The following is a 20,725-nucleotide window of genomic DNA, read 5'->3' as shown; positions in this document are numbered from 1 at the left end:
AATTCATCTCAATTTTTCTATCTATCTATTTATCTATCTATCTATCTATCTATTTATCTATCTATCTTTCTCTCTGTTTCTGTCTCTGTCTCTCTGTCTCTCTCTCTCTCTCTGTCTATATATATGTATATATATATATATATATATATATATATACATATATATAGTTTGTTTATAATACAAATATTATTATTTACATATATATGCACACATGTTTAGAGGAGTCCCAGTCCAAAGACAACATTTTATCAGACGAAATAATAATTGATATTGAGACGGGTGTCAAGACTATATTGTTTTTTGTAAGATATTTAGGTGCAATCTACATTCCGGTGAAAAGTGGGTGTTTGCTTTGTGAATGCGGTTAGTAGTTTTTTTTTTTCGGTGTAGTGGGAAGAAGGGGAATGCTGTTTCCTGTGTTTTAGATGTCATTAGTAGGAAGGAAAAAACTAATGTGGTCTTGACACCTGTTTCAATATCAATTCTTTTTTGGTCTGATGAAGTGTTGTCCCTGAATTGAGACTCCACTGAAACATGTATGCCCTTATGTAATCAATAATGTTTGTATAATAAATAGATTATATACCTGCTCTGTCTTGCATTGAGCACTTTCTAATAATCCCGCGAGTTTAATTAGATTTACAACAAGGAAACCAATCGATACAACAGGTGTATATATATGCATATATTTACGTATATATATATATATATATGTATATATATGTATATATATATGTATATATATATGTGTGTATATATATGTATATATATGTGTGTGTATATATATGTATATATATATATGTATGCATATATATATGTATATATATGTGTATATATGTGTATATATATATATGTGTGTATATGTGTGTATATGCGGGTTTATAGCGTTTTACAAAGAAAATTACTCGATTAGGCTCCAATTTTTTTTTATTTCTCTTACTAAGATATTCGCATTTGTAAAAGCAAAAATACACTTTACTAAAATCTAAAAAACGAATGCTGTTGTGATTCAAAATAAACAATTACAAAATAATACATTTTAAAACTGAAAAAAAAAATTCCAGTATGCATTGAGCATTAGTCCACCTCCACGCGAAACCATCGCTCACATCAATTCCAATTTTCATTGGCTAATCAAGCGCTCAGCCAAACGATTTGTAAAATAGAGATTAAAAATACCTTCCGCCTTCATCACAAAAAAAAGATTCTTAAATAATTTTCTTTACAAAAAAAAAGAACAAAAAAAGAAACAATGGATTAGTTTTCTTTTTGTCTTTTGGGTTTTGTGTGTGTGTGTGTGTGTGTGTGTGTGTGTGTGTGTGTGTGTGTGTGTGTGTGTGTGTGTTTTGTTGGGGTTTTTTTTGCGTTTTTACATTTGATCAGCTCTAGGCTTGTTCAGGCGGTTCTCGTCAGCTGCCGGTTGAACCCGAGGAAACGTTACGGAAATCCGGGTCAAATTATGCATGAGTATCAATAATGCCGCTATGAGAAATTTCCTAAAAAAAAAAAAGAAATGTTGGTAGCGTCCAAAAGTTAAGGAACGGTTGATAATTTTCTTTTAAATGGCTTCTAAGTTTATCTATGAAAAAGGGAAACAAAATGTTTGGTGAATTTTCCAATGTTTAATAATGGTAGTTAAATAAAAATATTTTTTTTATTTTTGATTTTGAATGCATATTATTTTTTTTTACATATAAAAAAATTTAATCAAATTACTGGTGTTCAAAAGTTAAGGAACCAGGAAAATTATTAATGAAAAAACAAATTTCAGTATTTAAAGAAAATCCCTTGTTTCCAATCACCCCATGACATCTTTTGCTGCAAGGCAGAACTAATCGTTCACATGTTATAGGAGAGATATTATTCCAGGATATTCTTCTACATTTCCATAAATGTATAATGTACAGAGAATTTATTAGAGAACATGTGATTCCTAATCTTTCTGATTCTGATATCTTTATGCAAGACAGTGCACCATGCCATAAAGCAAAAATTGTTTTAGAAGAGCTAAATAAATTCAATATTTGCGTTATGGATTGGCCACCACAGAGACCTGACCTTAAGCAATTGAAAATGTTTCGAAAGTTATTGGTGATAAGATCACAGAAAAACAAAACAAAAATCTTGATGATTCATTGCCGCATGACTACTTTCCTGCTGGCTACAATTTAGTTGTTTTGATATCCAATGTTTAAAAATTCTTATCATAAATCATTCCATAAGCAACCAAACCCCCATTACTTAATATTAGTACTTCCATAATATTCTCCCTTTTTCTACTGCTATTCATTCGCGTCTAATTAACAATTATCCTCAAGTAGGTCTTGGCCTAGATAACCTAGTGACCTCAATTGAAAAATAGTTATGCAATCATGTTAGAATTTTGTACATTTATTTACATTATCGAAATTGTTAATATATCTAAAACAGACAAACTAAACTCAGAGTTCCACAATAGAGATAGGATTCCGTGTGTGTTCCTATGAGGGATTCACCTCTTCAGTTATAACTGAAGTCGTTTAATAAATACCTTTTGAAGCATATGTTCTTTTCAATCTTTAGTCTTATTAAAGACTACAAGTTCAAGCGTATAAGTAGTTTAACAAAAGAGTATAATGAAATAATTTAACATCCGTTCTTTACTTCAATGTAACCAAAATTTAAAATAGCCACATACGTGATTCACTTGTATTTGTATGCAACAACCTCAAATGGAAATTCGCATTGAATTACCATAGTTCTAAAATGGGCATTCATTGTCAAGTATTCAAACACTTTTCATGTGTTTTCCCCCGAGGCTTGGCACTTCTTGTTGTTCACAATCTTTGGTGTGTCAGGCTAAATTTTTTTGTGCTGTTACAGGTTTTATCAGCGATGCAACGTGATTGCTTTTAGAATTACATTATTCAGAATATAGTCCAAGAAGAGATAAGAAATTCTCACGATTTTTCGGTGACACCTCATATTTTTATAGTTTATTTTAGCTCTTTTTCAAATATATTAAATATCGTCTATGTGACGCGCAAGCCGCAAATATGATTGCAGTGGACCAAATGTAACTGGCAGACCGCAAATAAGGTTGGAGTGAACCACCTGTGACCTGCACGCCGCAAATGTAGTTTGCACTGGACCACATGTGGCCGCACTTTGCAAATAAGTTTGCAGTGGACCACATGTGACCTGTACGCCGCAAATAAAGTTTGCAGTGGACCACATGTGAACAGTACGCCGCAAATAAAGTTTGCAGTGGACCACATGTGGCCGCACGTTGCAAATAAGTTTGCAGTAGACCACATGTGACCTGTACGCCGCAAATAAAGTTTGCAGTGAACCACATGTGGCCGCACGCCGCAAATAAGTTTGCAGTAGACCACATGTGACCTGTACGCCGCAAATAAAGTTTGCAATGGGCTACATGTGGCCGCACGCTGCAAATAAGGTTGCAGTGGAACACATGTGGCACCCAGGCCGCAAAAAAAGGTTGCAATGGACTAACAAAGATTTGCCGGCCACACATGGAAGCTTTAACATACCTGATGTCTAAGTATATTAGTTCCACTTTTAATACCTCTTAAGATCTTGTGAGATCGTTAAACTCATTTTTTGAGAATTAGTTATAGATTTATAATAAAAGGGCCTTTTTTTTCTTCTTTAGGAATATTATTAAATTACGGCATTTTAAATAGTGTACTGGTTGGAATCGCTACGGCCATATTAAGCCATGATTTCTCATGGAAAAGTGCGTGAACAATCCGGACACTTACGGTGTAACAACAATGTAATTTAACGATTTTTTAATAAGATTTTCTTCTTTTTTTCTTCATGTCTTTCAGAACAGACAGCATAACCAACACAAAATAAGAAATTAAAAGAAAAGGCAAACAGGAAATTAAAAAAACATACGAACAAAAGCTGAACAAATACAAAGAAACAACTGAAGAACTTTTCGATTATTTATTTACAGACGTTATGGAAAAACAGAACAGATCAGTAAGTATGAACTATTCATGTATATGAAACATGTATGTATTTGTAAAGCATGGGAGTAGTGCCTGTATAGGTGCATACGGCATGCAGGATAAGAATTAAAAGTTGCAGAGGTAACAGGTCTATTTACGAGTATCTGTATCTATATCATATTTCTTCTTAGTTTGTCTGTCTGTTTGTCTGTCAGTTTAACTTTTTCTCGTAAACTAATAAGCCGATCTGGCTGAAATTTTATATTTATCTTTGTTCTGATACGGTGCAGCGAATTAAGTGTTATGTTATTCGTTCGTTGCACAGTTAGAGATAAATAGGAATTATTATTTAATGCAAAAGTAAGCAAAAATGAGCGAAAATTTAACAATATTTAACCATGAACTTAGCATAAAGCAATCATTTTAAGTCAACGGATTATAATTTCTTGCTCGGTTTTAATAGCTAAAAAGTGTATTAATACTTTAAGATGTCAGAAGAGATTAATGTCCGTAGTTACACCATCTCCATACACCTAGTTTTAATTGATCGCCGAATATGCGATTTTTATATTTAATCTGATGATACTAGTGTGTCGAACGGGAAATATGAACTAAAATACACTTTCTAGTTCTTCAGACTACGATAACATTGGGGTTTGTTTTACAATTAACAACAAAAAGAAAAGTGGCAAAAAAAAACACAAATACATATTATCAAAGGCCAGATAAGGTACTCTTCTACATTGATGGATAATTATTTTATATAAACTTATTTTAAACAGTTTATTCATTTCAAAAACAAATAGCATCAAAAATTATGAGAGAAAAAAATGGCAGATACGATAGTGTCATATATTTGAAGTCCCAATAATCGCTCAAAAATAGAAAAAATAAAGGAAATACTCTACTTTTGAACGATTATCTAAATTCCAAATATGAGACGCTATCGTGTCGGCTATTTTTTTTTCTTGTTCTCACTTCAGGATCGACACTGTTTAGTTTGAATAAACCCTTTAAAATAAGTTAAAGCACAAAACCAGTTATCCTGGTAAGTAGATTAGTAACTTATCTTGTATTTGATGACTTTTATTTGTTGTATACTAATTTTGATTTTGTTTTTTTCACTTTTTCGTTCTGTTCTTCATTGTAAAAGATACCTTAACATTGCAATATCTATTCTGCTCAGAAATGTTTTTAAAACGTTGGCGTACGCATCCGACGTGCATAAGATGCAAATATGTCACAAACTCTGACGAGGGTTTTTTTTTTTTTTAGCTACACTCGAAAAACAGATATAAGCTGTAACAACGTTAACTAAAATGTATCATAATAAAGTCGTATTCCTATTTGCGTCTTTGTTTGTTCACAAAATTGTGAACAAACAATATGTACAAAAGGTACACTGCTTCACAAATTAATATTTATACTGAAAACGGACTTATGTACCCCCTAATATTCAAGCGTGTTATATATATATATATATATATATATATAAAACACGCTATATATATATATATATATATATATATATATATATATATATATATATAGTAATTTATAAAATATATATGGCGATTAAGCTACACTGTATATTCTGCGTTTCATCCACTGTAGGATTCGTCAGGCTTATGCGCCTAAGCCTGACGAATCCTACAGTGGATGAAACGCAGAATATTCAGTGTAGCTTAATCGTCATATATATTTTATAAATTACTAACTAGCTCTACCTACGTATTGAGCACTTTTGAAGTAAATACTTAAAGTTTACACATAAATCTATACTTCCATATATTAAATTTATGTAAGTAAATGAAGTAGTTATATATATATATATATATATATATATATATATATATATATATATATATATATATACACACTATTATTCCAATAGACATCGATATTGAATGCGTAACCTCATTTGCATTTGCATTAAGGAGAATATATTTTAATAAGTTCGATGTTATTTTTTTGTTGTAATAGAATAATTTTTATTGTTCTATTTAGAAATATTATTTAAAGTTTATTTATTAAATATGTGTTAATATAATTTATATTTAGTTTAACTTATTTTCAATTATTAATAGCTGACAACAGCGGGGTTTAAAAACAGAAGTAAGTTTAGTTAGTTAAGCTATGAGAGTTATTTCCCTCTTAAGCTATGAGAGTTACTTCCTGTTTTATTTTCATAGACCAAGATTAATTTGTTTACATGTGGCAACTTTTCGTAACAAGTTAAGGTAATTCGGTGTATCTTAAATAGTATATGACTAGCCCCTTCGCACAGTTATATGTTTCTATTGGGAAACGTCGAGTACGTATATATATATATATATATATATATATATATATATATATATATATGTGTGTGTGTGTGTGTATGTGTGTATATATGTGGGTATATGTGTGTATGTGTGTATATATATGATGTGTATATATATGTGTGTATATATGTGTATATATATGTGTGTGTGTGTGTGTGTGTTATCGACTGCGTTTTTACATTCAGTTAATGTTGTATTCCCGTTTATTTATTCCAGCGTAAAAATGGATCGACAAAATGGATTGCAAGTTGGATTATTATTTTCTTTTCGTTTTCGCGTAAGTATTTTTTACTGCATTTGTTTAAATAAATAAATTTACATGACTTTTAAAAATATTTCTTACACCTGCTTAGACCCAGTATGTCACACCATATGCATTACACAGATTGAATGTGTCATATCCTTATCATTAAATCGATAATTTATCACGTCATCATAATTAGAGGATGTGCTTGCCATCGCATTATAATTATTCAGTATGAGTGTGTCGCGGAATGATAATTATAAAAATTAGTCTGTCACCGTATCACTATTAAACCAATTAGTGTATTAGCCAGTTACTATGATCTGTCACGAATTGATTTATTAGTCTTTCACCTCATGAACCTAAGAATTAGTAAGCCAATTATAATTAGACTGATTGGCCTATCACTATTAGTCACATTTGTCTGTCACCTATCACCATTAGCGCCCCCTCTATCTCTCCATAATCATTAGACCAATTAGTCTGTTACTATTAGATCCACTAGTTTGTTACATCATGACCGTAGGACCGATTAGTCTCTATCTTCATAACGATTAGACAAATTATTATGTTAGCCAACTTTCATAAGACCGATTGGTCTGTCACTACTGGACCCATTAGTTGGCTATCTTTTCATAAATCGATCGGTTAGTCTGTCTCTGCATAACCATTTGGCCAATTATAGTGTTAATCAATTATCATTACACTGTTTGGTCAGTCACTAATAGACCAATTAGTATACCATCTTATTACAAAACGACCGATTATTCTGTCTTCTATAACGATTAGACCAATAAGTCTGTTAGCAATTATCATTAGACCGATTTATCGGTAATTTTTAGATTTAAAGTCGGTCAAAAAATGACTTTAAGACTGATTAATCTGTCTGGCTATGACCATTAGACCCATTTGTCTGTAAGTCAATTTCTATTAGATAGATTGATTTTTTTTTACTATGACTTCAATTTGTCACTCCGTGCCTACTAGAATAATTAATCTGTCACCGTGGGAATATTAGACCGATAGGTCTATCACACCATCGACATTAAACCGATTAGTTTGTCACCGGATGATCGTTAACTTGATTTTCTCTCAGTGCATAATCATCACTCCAATTAGTCAGTAACTACATAATCGTTATTTCGATTAGTTGCTCATCCATGACTATCAGACAAATCAGCCTGTCATCTCACGTCCTTTCAACTACAACATTCATTTATTCGTCCTAATATACAAGTTTTTCAATATAATTTCATGCTTTAAATGGCAAAGGGAATATTTATTTTATGTTAATACTAATGTGCGTGCGACTATTTTGTCATTAGCGTAACAATTCTTAAAACCAACAAATATTTAAGTCTGTTAAATAGTTATACATACTTAAAAAAAAAAAAACTCCGACCGGTATCCTGAGTAGGGCTATCCATACATCTATAGCCTTGAGCCCCTAAGAGGCATAGGCCATCTACAACTTTTGTAGCGACTGAGTTCTTTTTACAGGGGTAAGAGTGCTGGCCCCACACCCGACCTTCCCAGAAGGTACATACAACGCCTAGCCTTCCCAAATGGTCACCTATCTGGTACTGGCCAGGCTCAACGTTGCTTACCTTCGGTGATCTGGCGAGAACCGGTATGTCAACGTGATTGTGCCGTACTGAGTAGAGCTATGGTAATAGAATATTCGTATCATTGTTTTGACTCTCGAGTATATATCCGACACAGTTAGACACAGTTAATCAACCGAGAACCACATCACTTTGCATTAAAAAGAAACATATAAGATATCGATGCATATATACATGAGAATCAACACAAGGAAAATAATATACTGTTGTCATAGCCTTCGTCACTAGCGTAACAATTTTTAAAACCAACAAATCAAAACGATAAGTCTGTTAAATCATTATACATATTAAAAAAAAACTCTATCGCTTTATAAGTCTGAGTTTTGTATATTTTGTATAAAAACATCTTGCGTGTTACTTTTTGATTGACATTTAATGAAACAAAAAAAAATGAACGGTAACTGTGTCTTCTCTCTCAATTTTCGGATTTTTTTTTATGGCTATATGCATTTATTTTTCTTTTAAACAATAGACAGGTGCTTTTTTTCTGATGAGCTGAGGGCAAAATATATCCAATAGTTGATATTATGATTTAATGAATGATTTTGCGCTACGAAACAGGTGCTGTCAAGAATTTTGCATGTCAATAGACTTAAAGGGATAATTTGTAATATAATCACATCTGGAAATTTGGGATACAGACATTTATTTTTTTATTAGCAGGCCGCCTAGCATTTCCGGTCATAAAATACGCTTAAATATATTTTCATTAATGCACATTTCGTAGTTATCATTATATTATATTAGGCTCAATATAAATTAATGATTTAAACTTTTAAAAAAATTACTCCTGCGCCGCAACCGAGAATCGAAACCAAAACGTTTAGCTTAAGATTTATGTTTTTCCTTTGCTCTTTATTTCTGACCTGTGAAGACATGTTTGCTGCAAAGCTAAACATTAAAACATGGACCAATAGCTACTAGGTTACGCATGCATATTCGTAATGCCGTCGTTCAAACTTCACTTGGCAAATTCCAGTTTTTTAATTATAACAATTTTGTACCGATATTCATTTTTTTTTCACGGGCTAAAACCCAAATAAAAAGTTTCGCATGAGTTCGAATACCCTATATATAAAGTTTTATGTCTGTAAACCAAAAATTGTAGGTAGGCATTTTTTTAAATATATATATACGTATACATAAGTATATATATAGAAAGAGGTGTGTGTTTACTATAACCGTTTTACGCAAATATTCGCTGCTATTATTTTAGAGCCAATTTTCTATTGCTTATATATATATATATATATATATATATATATATATATATATATATATATATAACTTTTGAAATCATTATTGCATATTGGGTACAATATATTAAGCAATAGAAAATTGGCCCTAAAATAATAAAAGCGATATTTGCACGAATTAAAATATACTAAAGCGAACTTTATAGAATTAAAGAATTCTAGCCTATTGCCTGTCCGAAGCATTGTGGAACATTTCTATCAATAGATCTTATTTCCTAGAACTGCCTGTTTGTGAAACCCTGTCCCGCGAAACTGCTTTCTAGTTGATTACAACATAGTCGACTTCAAGTCCAATGTAGACATGTTGAGTCATCTCCTAAAATAATCGCATTCTAATTTCAATCATAGTGCTGTTATCTCATTGACCACTTTACACTCATTAAACATTATCCGCGAGTAACCTGCAGACCTTGATAAATGATAACTCTTTTGTAAAAATAAAAATCGCTGTGTGACAACTTACAGTGTGTACTAATAATATATCACATGATTTTTTTTTCTCTCTATATCTTTTCAGAAATGTTCTCGGCAAACGGTGAGACCACAATGTTCTCATCGGGTATGGACGACACGACTACATACCAAGATCCATCAACATCAACATACATTTCAATAACACCGTTTTTGTCGACAGTTCCAACAACTATAGCGATATATACAACGACTGCCGGCCAAGAGTGCAATAAAGATAAAGGTAAGTACAGTACATAAAACGTGCTCAGATCAAAATGTAGTACATGTTGCCATGGTTTGCCTTGTCTTTTCTTGTGTTTTTATGTGTGGATGGTGGAGGTGGGCGCCAACAAATACGAAGTTTATTAAACGTGAAACTACACGGAAACCCTCATATGCAATAATATAGATGTAACACAAAAGACAAAGGTTTATCAATAATAACGCAATCTAATTTTAAAGCCATTATTGTTTACACTATTAAAGTTGCAACACGTTATTAGTTATAAATACCGACTATAAAGTTATACATTTTTTTTTTCTCGTTACAAATTCAACTTTGTCTTGTTGACTATTACTCTCCGGATTTTGTTCTTATTTTAGCTGAAAACTGATCATTTATATTATTTGAAGTACTGGCGGGATGGGGAGGGGCGGTCACCCGGCTTTGCCCGGTCGTAAAATACGCTTAAATATGGCATTTTAATTTGTCCAGGTTTCGTATATATATTTATAGACTCGTGATTTCAAAAGTAAAAAAAAAGTGCCATCAGCTAGAATCGAAACCGAACGCAAACCTGTAGCATTCAAAGCTGGTGACGTTACCACTGTACAAACGTGACACTCATATCGACTGATTACAAATAAACTAAGATGAATGTACAAAATGTATAAAGGTTGTTTTCAATTTTTACAAATTTTTGACCCTTTAAAAACTATTTTAACCGGCTAAACATCCATAAAAAACGTCCCTTAAAAAATTCAATAATTTGAGGCCCCCAGTGCCGCCCTGCGACTGTGCGTTTTGAAGGAGATAAAGTTTTAAAATATAAATAGACAGACAGTCAAACATAGTGCTTTTTATATATTAGACTATCGTGGGGGCGGGGCGCCCGGCTTTGCTCGGCTTTGCCCGGCTTTGCCTGTGCGTAAAATACGCTTAAATATGATATTTTAATTTGTCCATATTTCGAATATGTTATCATACAGTCGTGATTTCAAAAGTCAAAAAAAAAAGTATTTCGGTGCCAGAAGCTAGAATCGAAACCGAAAGCAAAACTCTGGCATTCACTGCTGGTAATACGCCTATGAACTGATTAAAAATGTAAAAAATAAACTAATATGAATGTACCTATTTACTATGCCTCCCCACAGGACAGAGTTAGACACCAGGGTCGTTTTTTAACGTGGAGAAAAGGTACAAAAATAAAAATTGTCGCAGTCGTGAAGGACTAATACTCCACCGAAAGAGAACAAGAAATGGAAGTGCAGCATCTGAAGAACAGATATTACACTTTGATCTTGACCAAAAAGGCCAAGTAGGAACTTTAATGTATTAAGATCTTTTTTCAATGTTGACCAATGTTTTACCCTTTAAAATCTATTTTCACCGAGTGAAGAGCCAGAAAACAACGACCCGTAAAAAGATCCAATTATATGAGGCCTTTACCGCCGCTCTGCCACCTTTAGTTTTTTTTTTAGTTTTTTTTTTTAAAGGAGTCACCACTTACCAAGGCACAGATGACACTCGAGGATAAGGGTTAATGAGTATACATTAGTCAATGGGATTATAGGGTACTAATAATAAGTAGTGGAAATTTTGTAAATTGGATTACTTAGAGGGACGGTTCATCAAGAACTTGTTTACGTTGGACTTGAAGAGAATCAGATTGTAGTCAGTTGGAAAGCAGGAAAACGGAAGAGAGTTCCACAGGTGTGCAGTTCTAAGAAAGAAGCTTTCTTCATGGAATCTGCATTTAGGTTTAGGCACAGATAAAGTGTGTGGGAAATTATTGATAGTGGTGTTTGTTAGACGAGTGCTTTTCGTGAAAGTTTGGTGAGGGGAGGGACTATAGATTGAAGCTCAGTCGAGCATTTGCCATAAAAATTACCATAAAGCAGAGACAGGCTCGCAACGGGAAAGAGGTTGCAGGGGAGAGAAAAGGCGTCCCTCCACTAAGCTACGGTCTATTTGGAACTCTGTCAAGGCAGAATAAGTTTCTTCTTATAGCTCCTGCCCCGATGGGGCATCATTTCGAAAGAGACAGAGTTTGAAAATATGTAGAGAGATAGACAGACAGACATACATATAGCCTTTTATATGTTAGATATTGACGACTGTTCTCATATGGGTTCTTTCATTAATAACGTTACGGCCGATGTAACTTCCGACTTTGAAGTGTCAGGTCGGGGCAAAAGATTTTGCCGGTTTGTAGAAGGAACGTTCATTGCAAATCGTTATAAATTTTGTGCATATTACTATTAATTTTAATATATATCACAATGATTAATTTAATTGCTTTTCATTCAGCTTATTAAGGGATTATTCACATTTTTTACAATATTCTCACCCATATAATCCCGAAAATGATATTATTTAGTCAATCGAAAATCTTCCCCCATGATAATTCTCGTTCTCAAATAGCATTACTGGCCAAAGTTCTTCTAGTAGAATTGGTGTGGGAAATCTTGCTAAACTAAAACTTCGTTTAAAATAAAATACGCATCAAGTGCGCTTGAAAGCCAAATTACAACGTAATATTAGGAAAATAAAAAAATATTTTACTTGTTTGAAATTTATAACATAAATATATTTCAGAGCTATACTCCATCTTCGGTATGTTGTTTTCTTTTTTTTCTTTCCTTTCTTGCCATGTTGTAAAGTTAGAGAAAGAACGGTCTGTTTGTAAAGAGCCGCGCGTTGTATCTCAGCTGTTGTATTTTGAAATGTTGAAACAATGCATAAGCAACGCGAGAATAATGCCAATGTGTGATTTCCATATTAAAACATTGTGTGTTTGTTTGTTTATTTGTTTGTTTTTTTACAAAACATTCTTTTTAAAAAATCATAAAACAATGTGGGTAAATAAAATGAAATTATGCATTTCAGTTATCGTCAAATTCTGTGTGTTTTTGTTTATTTCGTGCTGGGCTGTTTCACGATGAATTCCATAGAAAAATTGTTTCTGCTTAATGTTTACCATTAAAAAAAAATAATTAAAAATATGTTACTCTGAAAAACAGCATAATACGTTCGTATACTTTAAAACTGGCTACGTCAATCGAAAAGTATCCTTCCAGAGCATTCATCGTCAAGCAGAACGATCAGCAGAAAACGAAAATAAACTAAACCACACAGATCCTGAAGATAACCTGCATGTTTTTATTCATATTTCGTATCCTGATCTGATAGAAACAATATTGGATAAATATTTTCCGATTTTTTTTTTTTTGTTTTTGTTCTTTTTTTATTTTTATTTATTATTATTTTTTTTTTGTAGAATTTATTCAGTATGGTGATAGTTTAGATGAAAAAGTTCCAAAAGGCGATGATAATTCCATACAGCAGTGCCCTTCCATTGACGTGCCCATAAATGCCGAAAATCTAGGATGTTTTTACGTAAGTCACTTCTATCGTTTCACATTCATTGGTTATACGCTTTAAGGACGTACTTATATTTAATTGTGAAAGGGATTAATAATTATCGCTAATACTCACTCACTCTCTCTCTCTCACACACACATACAAACACACACACAGATCTATATATATATATCTATACACACACACACACATATATATATATATATATATAACGAATACACTCATATTCCCTTATAAGTGATGTTGTGATATAAGTTATATTGATTAATATTAGAATATACACCATCGCTTTAATTCTTCATCATAACATTACGACTGAAAGCATACACAGTCTCTAAGTGCAGTTGTTGTCTCATTTATCGCTGTCGATAAAACCCTTTAACATAAACACCATGCATAGACGCTATACATCTTACATACGGATAAAATAGAACCACAACCCAATTTCCCTATACCTCCCCCTGAATCTTAAATACATAAACTATTTACATTATTTAAAACTAGAATAGAAATCCTATACTCCTTTTTACACTACACTTTATATGTGACAATTACGTTACCCGCGTGTCGTCTAGTGGTGGAATGCTCCCCGATCGTTGGTCCTCGTGTCTTTTGATGAGAATTCAGCGGCCAGTACCTGAAAGAGACTCGTCGAGCGTTTCTGCAATCATGCCAAACAAATCAAAAAAAGACAAGTCGACACCTGTTTTTTTTTTTTTGTGATTCAAAATTCCTTGTTATTCATAAACGGTTGACATCGTCGTTTCGTATTTCACTAATAAGTTAGGGACTAGCCGTTTGTTAACTGCAAAGTTATTTCTTTTCCGATAAAAACTAAAAATACGCGGCAGGGTCAATCGATGAGGTCGGCTTTTTCGCTCGTTCGAGCCCAGGGGAGCAGATGTGTGTGTCTTGCGCTCAAAACTCCTGTTTATATTGCGGGGGCGGGAGCTATATCTTCTCCTTTTTTCTCTCATTCGGCCCTTTAGCCAATCAGGATGCCGGAACCGCTGTCACTCAAATCTTCACCAGGCTGCCTATGCCCAAAAAATGGGCTGTTTCTTCTTCTTCTGTTGGCAATCGAGTAGAATATCTCAGCCGGCGTGTGCCTAATAGAATTTGACGGGCCATTAAAACCAGAATGGTCTCGTTCAATTAACTTTGAGGGATCATAAAAATGAACCAAATCCAATTCCACAAAGGCCACGCGTCTTTTCAATAGAGGCCACTTACCCACCAGGGAGCAGTCAAAAATGGTCGCTTTGTAAATTGGAATTTCATTGGTATCCTTCCTTTCACTCACGTATCGGGCTGTCATGGTCAATTAGCGTTTACAGCTTTCTTGGCCAAAAAAGTATCCTTCGCACATACCATATTGGCCCTTATCTACCTTTTTTCTCCTTTTTATTTTTCTCTTCTGTTTACAACTGGTTTTTTTCTATGCCCGTCGTCCGTCCCCCCTCTTTTCTCGGTCGCCTGCTACCTCTCTCGGTGTCTATCCCGTTGGGTGCATTTAGCTTGCAGTTTACTGCACCTTCGAGTCTGTCTCATTCTGCCTCCATTTAGCTTGCAGTTTACTGCACCTTCGAGCTTGTCTCATTCTGCTTCCCTCCCCACGACCTGTCTTTTACATCGTAAAATACATCTTAACTCTCTCAGGTGAATTGTTTCTCAGATGGCTGGATTGACAACTGCACTGACCGATTTAATGAGAGAGAAAGAAAAAAAAAATCGTAAATCGTGGGCCAGCCCCTCTTTCTAGGACATTATTAATCGCATGCCAAAAGAAAAGTGATAAAGTCTCTAGGAATTTAAATGTTCGGTTTGGTAGTAAGAAATCAACAAACAAAAAAAACAGAACAAAAAAAAACAAAACAAAACAAAAACAAAAAAAAAAAACAAGCGGAACGAAAGGGGAAAAAAGTCTCTTGTTTGTTAGGTGAGTGTGGGTGGGTACGTTCCCTCTTCTTTTGTCTCTGTTTTTCTTTGGTTTACAGGTGTAAGATGTGTCATGCAATTTTTCCTTTTTTTGTGTGTTTGCTGTGTGCGTGCGTGTGTGTGTGTAGGTGTGTTCTCTCTTCTGTTTGTCTTTGGTCTACAGGTGTAAGATGTGTCATGCAATTTTCCTTTTCTTTTCCTTTTTTTCTTTTGCTTGCTGTGTGTGTGTGTGTATAGGTGTATTCTCTCTTCTGTTTGTCTTTGTTCTACAGGTGTAAGATGGAAGTGTCATGCAATTTTTCTTTTCTTTTCCCTTTTTTGCTTGCTGTGTGTGTATGTGTGTGTGTGTGTGTGTGTGTGTGTGTGTGTGTGTGTGTGTGTGTGTGTGTGTATAGGTGTGTTCTCTCTCCCCCACTGATTCTCTTGCTACTTTCTTACAATTTTAAGAGTCATTTTGGGCGGCATCTGAACCGACTCGTTCTCCGTTCTTTCCACCGCGTCTGTCACAACCGGAGTTGCATCCGCTGGCACCCTTCCTTCGCTCAGCTGATCGGCTATCTGTGCTCTAGTGGTGCACATCCCCATACGACGCCTTTCCCAAGCCCACAGTGCTATTTCCCTCTTGGGCTCTGTTCACCTACAGGACATAGTTCTCTGAGCCTCTGCCCTTCCGACAGCGTGACGCACCCCCAGTGCAACATAGCACTGCAGTGCCTGTCTAACGAGGTCCACAGGCAACCTTAAATCATGCAGTAGCTCAACCTGTATTTTCAATAATACGTCTCTCAACCTTCCCGGGGCCACTATGCTGGGGTGACAGGTTTCCCGATGACAACACACCTAACTGCGCACATACACGCTCCGAGATTAACATCAGCGACTGTCCCGCCGGCCACAGCCAACAATTTAAAATATGTCTACACCAGATAGTCCAGTTCTTACAGTCCTGTCATTACGACGTCAATTATATTGGTCACTTCTCTAAATCTCTGCACCTGGAAAAATAATCCTCTCAACGCGGTCACCTCCACCCTGGTGACATTTGGCACAGACTCACTATTTTCGCCAGCGGTGCCAGCACTTTCGGATCGTTCTCTATCGTTTCTAATTTCTCTGCTGAGGAGATTTCTTATCCTTAGTTATCTCCTCGCCTACTCGGTCCAACCACCTGTCACCGGACCAACTTGGCTTCCTAATCGTGGATGCAACTCTGCTCCACTGCAATATCACCACCGCCTGCCACATCCCTCCTCGATGGATTGCCCTATTGAAATCCAATCCTATCCACTCTGCAACGACCGAAGTCAGCGAAACGAAAACGGAGTAAATGTGGTACTCTGGTGGCTGCAAGGACCCGAACCAAGCATGTCGTGGTCAAGTCGCATCTCCACGGCGATTCACCTATCTCTGAGTGCTTCGAGGTCAGGCTACTTCACTGTCACGAAGTCAAAATTCGAATTGCCCTCAGTACCGTCGGTTTCGAATCCGACTGAGGTGCAAAAATATTTTTTTTTCCAAAAATCAATTCAACTCTCGGAAATTTATATCTCCATTTTTTTTCTCGCTGCATACACAAAACACACCTCGGCACAGTTTAATTCTCACAACAGCGTTCAACATCGCTACATAACAATACAGCCGATCCCCAGCTAAAATGTTTCGTCAAAGTTCACGAACTGCTCAATTACTTAAGCCTCCTCTCAAAAGTAAGTGCCGATAACATCACGTGGTTCTCTCTACAGTCCAAAACTGCTTCACCACGATTTAATTATCACAGTTTTCCTTCAACTGGGAAAATCTCAGGCCAAGCCCTTTTTTTTTTTTCGACAGTTTAAATTCCTCCAAGACACCCTCGCTCAATACGCGACTTTCTTGTGCTAAATTACTCTCTCCGTTTGCCAATTTAATCACTGCGAGATACTTCTAAATTACTTATAGCTCTTTTCTGCTATTTAAGGCGCCCCCCCACCCTGAAGCTTTCCGTTTTAGTCCCTAGCTACCTCCAAGGTCAGTCCGCGACACAATCTGCCAACAGTGCGAACACATGGGGGCCCTCCATGCATCCACAGAGAAAACAATTGCACCACATTTCAACCAGGAGATGTCGCTCCACGCTCCCGTCTCTGTCCTACTAACCCCCACTGGTCCTTGGTGGAAGGACGTCACACTACTCCTGGGACAGGGAGTCCCTTGCTCCCCTCAACGGCAGCCTCGGTTCACCTCTCCCCATTTGCTGGAGCCAGGAAGTAGGTATTGGACACTCTTCATCCCATTCGCTCGACTCCTCAGATGACTCTGCGGTCAACTGCCATTCAACTCTTTTTTTTTTCACGAGCCGCGCCTACTCTTCGTGACCTCCTATAGCTGGTGGAGTGGAACCCTGCAATTTCCCGTTCCAACCTTCCGTCCGTCTCTATATTTCAAGGCTCTATAGAGGTCGTCTCTCTGGTCTTAAACCGTCGCTCGGTGTCGTCCCTATAGTCGTCAGGAACTCTGTCCTCATCTCGCGTTTGACTACCCCCAGGATTCTTTATCTTTTTACCTGTCTCCTTCATCCAAACTTGGTCATCCTGTCTTAACTGTCTAGTAAACGCTGCCTTTTTTTTTCTTCTTGACCTTCCTGGTCCCATTCGTCCTATCGGCCGTCGCCTTGGGGACCGTCCTTGATTCTCGGACCACTGGATCTGTAAGAGTTAATCCCTCCTTATTTACCTTATACCTCGCTACCCGGTTGGCTTGGGAAAATTTTCCTCCCTGTTCCTTGGTGCTATCCACCTTACCCATACAGGACCCGACTGTTCTTGGGGGAAGCTTCCTGTTGCTGTCAGCTCCCACAGGAAGAGGGACAGACCTTGTGTTACCTAGTGGTATCTTCACCCCTCTCACTCGGCCTGACTGAGCCCCACATCCGACGGGTACAACCTTCTCCACCCTGCTACCTTCGCATGTATAGTATGCTCCTCCTTTATCTTAGAACTCAATATAGTCCCCCTAGCAACATCAATAATTTTATTTATTTATTTCGTTCCTGATGAATCCCTCGCTAGACATCACATCCTCATTATGTTACCTAGCATCTTCTATACTATTCTGATGAAAAGCATTAGGCTTCGAAATAACTTTATCCCCCCAACTAAATGTATGTATGCCTTTATTAAATAAATGACGTATTCTATATTTCCAATATATAGTATTTGTGATTTCATTTTCCACTCCTATTGTCTCATATATATATATATATATATATATATATATATATATATATATATATATATATATGTATATATATATATATATATATATATATATATATATATCACAATTAGGAAAAAGTTATTTTTAATTATTCAAGATTAAAAATAATAAGATAGGTAGAGTAATGAATATACCAGTCGACCGGTTTCAACCGAACTTATCAAGAGTTCCTTATACGAAATAGAATTAGAAAAATATATAACGCAGAGCACAAAAAAAGATATGGCAGACGGATTTCTCTTCATGCCTGACTTTGGAAAAGCTAATAGAATGCATTATATGTGTTGTGGTTTAAATGTTTAAAGAAAGACGAGAAGTCTTTAAAACAGTGTAATGTAATATATATTAACAGAAAATACAGAAACATGTATTGTTTGTGGGACTCCGGTCAACTAGAAGGACAAAGTAAGGTTACAACCTACTCGCTGTGAGTCTCAACTTCAGCCTGCTCGATCGCAGGAACTGATTACCGGATTTGACGTCAGGAATAGTCCATCGTCAGAATCTGTAGGGGTGCGACTCCAACATTCCCTCCCAAGTTTTTTCTTCGTAAAACCTGTTAATATATCTTACGTTTCGGATCGATCATTAGTGGATCGGTCACTTTCCTTTTCCGAACCGGCCGTTGTGGTTCTGGTGTTAATTAGGGAGGGTCGAGATAGAATGTCTCGAAAATTGACTCGACCAGTTCTTTCTCCAACGCTGATGTTTCGCTGGTGTCGTCCGACCGACGTCTTCTAACTTGGTTCTGGTGGTATTTATAGGTATGTCTCGGACCATGCAAAATATATACCATGTCCCCGACTCTGTTACTGATCGTACCCACATCCCAGAATGATGTGTTATTCTTGTACCACTTGAAGCAAACTCTCTCTCTCTTTCTCTCTCTCTTTCTCTCTTTCTTTCTTTCTTTCTCTCTCTCTCTCTCCCTCTCTTCTGGGATGAATGTTTTTTGCTATACAAGTAGTCACTCGTGGTTTTGTGTGCATTGAGTTTGTAAGAGTTTGCTAAAGACGGATCTCGCCTTCGTGCGAACATGATTTCCGCTGGTGAGACCGCTGTTGGAGTATTAGGATTAGGTGTAATTCTGTACACGTGTAAGAACTATTGGAGGGCTTCATCCGTCGGTGTACATTGAGCCTTCTTCAGTTGTGTTTTGAGTGTACCAACGAATCATTCTGCCTGCCCATTCGATGTAGGGTGATATTGTGGTGTGGTGATGTGTTTAATTTAGAAACGTATCGCAAACATTGTAGTCTACTACACCGAAACGTGCAAACTGTTAATATAAAAAAATTATTGCTGTCCCTGATATGGGTCGTTTCAATTTAATTACCTCCTTGGTGTTTAAGTACGATTAAGAAATAATGGTCATCGAGAGGACCTGCAAGTCTATGTGGATTGAGTACCATGGCTGGTCAGTTTTCGGCCAAGGTTTAATTGTGATATGCGATGCTTTTGTAGCTAGGGCACAACCTCTGCAAGAGTCGGTCATCTCCATTACGTTTTTGCCTAAATAGCGATATCTAGATGAAACTTCTCATTAAGATTTTCACCCGTTTTTTTTTTCTGTTAAAATCCCATAGAATTCTTTTCTGAAGATTTCTTAAGAATTATCATTCTTTCGTTATACAGTAAGACCTCGTTGCAAGGCGAAAATACTTCTGGGATGTTGTTGCCCTTCACAACGAGCTTGCTCTTGATGTCTTAAATTAAGTCGTCCTTTTCTGTTTCTCTTTTAATTAAAGGTACGCATACTGAAAGTTCTCTAATTGTGTTGCCTATCATTGTTTTGGTACGTAGTGTATTAATTATGGAACCCTCAAGAGGTTCCCTTTTCTTTGGTATCAATCTTGATAGGCTATCCGCATGCTAATTCGTTTCGATGGCAGGCAGTCCAATTTAAAGTCATAATTTTGTAGGATAGTACCCGATATCAGTAGTCTTAAGGCTAGACAATCTAAAGGAGAAGATAACTTTAAAAAATATCGACGAAAAAAGTAAACCCCCCCTGTATGAAAGTGCCTAGTTGAAGGTGAAGATATTAATATTTTTAGCCAATTTTTC

At 35.8% G+C, this 20,725-nt stretch overlaps 1 protein-coding gene across 2 annotated transcripts in view; it reads left to right on the top strand.

The window, feature by feature from the left end:
• LOC145258205 (mucin-like protein) overlaps nt 1-20,725 on the top strand; it is a 176,562-nt gene that overhangs the window by 48,219 nt on the left and 107,618 nt on the right. For both annotated transcript variants that reach the window (XM_080116138.1, XM_080116139.1), the window contains exons 2-5: nt 3,834-3,990; nt 6,500-6,560; nt 9,926-10,102; nt 13,362-13,480. In XM_080116138.1, coding sequence (XP_079972264.1) covers nt 3,970-3,990; nt 6,500-6,560; nt 9,926-10,102; nt 13,362-13,480 — 378 coding nt within the window. In that variant the 5' untranslated portion in view covers nt 3,834-3,969. The remainder of the gene's footprint in view (nt 1-3,833; nt 3,991-6,499; nt 6,561-9,925; nt 10,103-13,361; nt 13,481-20,725) is intronic.

This window comes from Euprymna scolopes, chromosome 33 (genome assembly GCF_053919585.1).
Source record: "Euprymna scolopes isolate OS-2025 chromosome 33, ASM5391958v1, whole genome shotgun sequence".
Taxonomy (NCBI): domain Eukaryota; kingdom Metazoa; phylum Mollusca; class Cephalopoda; order Sepiida; family Sepiolidae; genus Euprymna; species Euprymna scolopes.
Note: the sequence above shows the minus strand (reverse complement) of the source record. Positions and strands in the feature narration are given on the sequence as shown.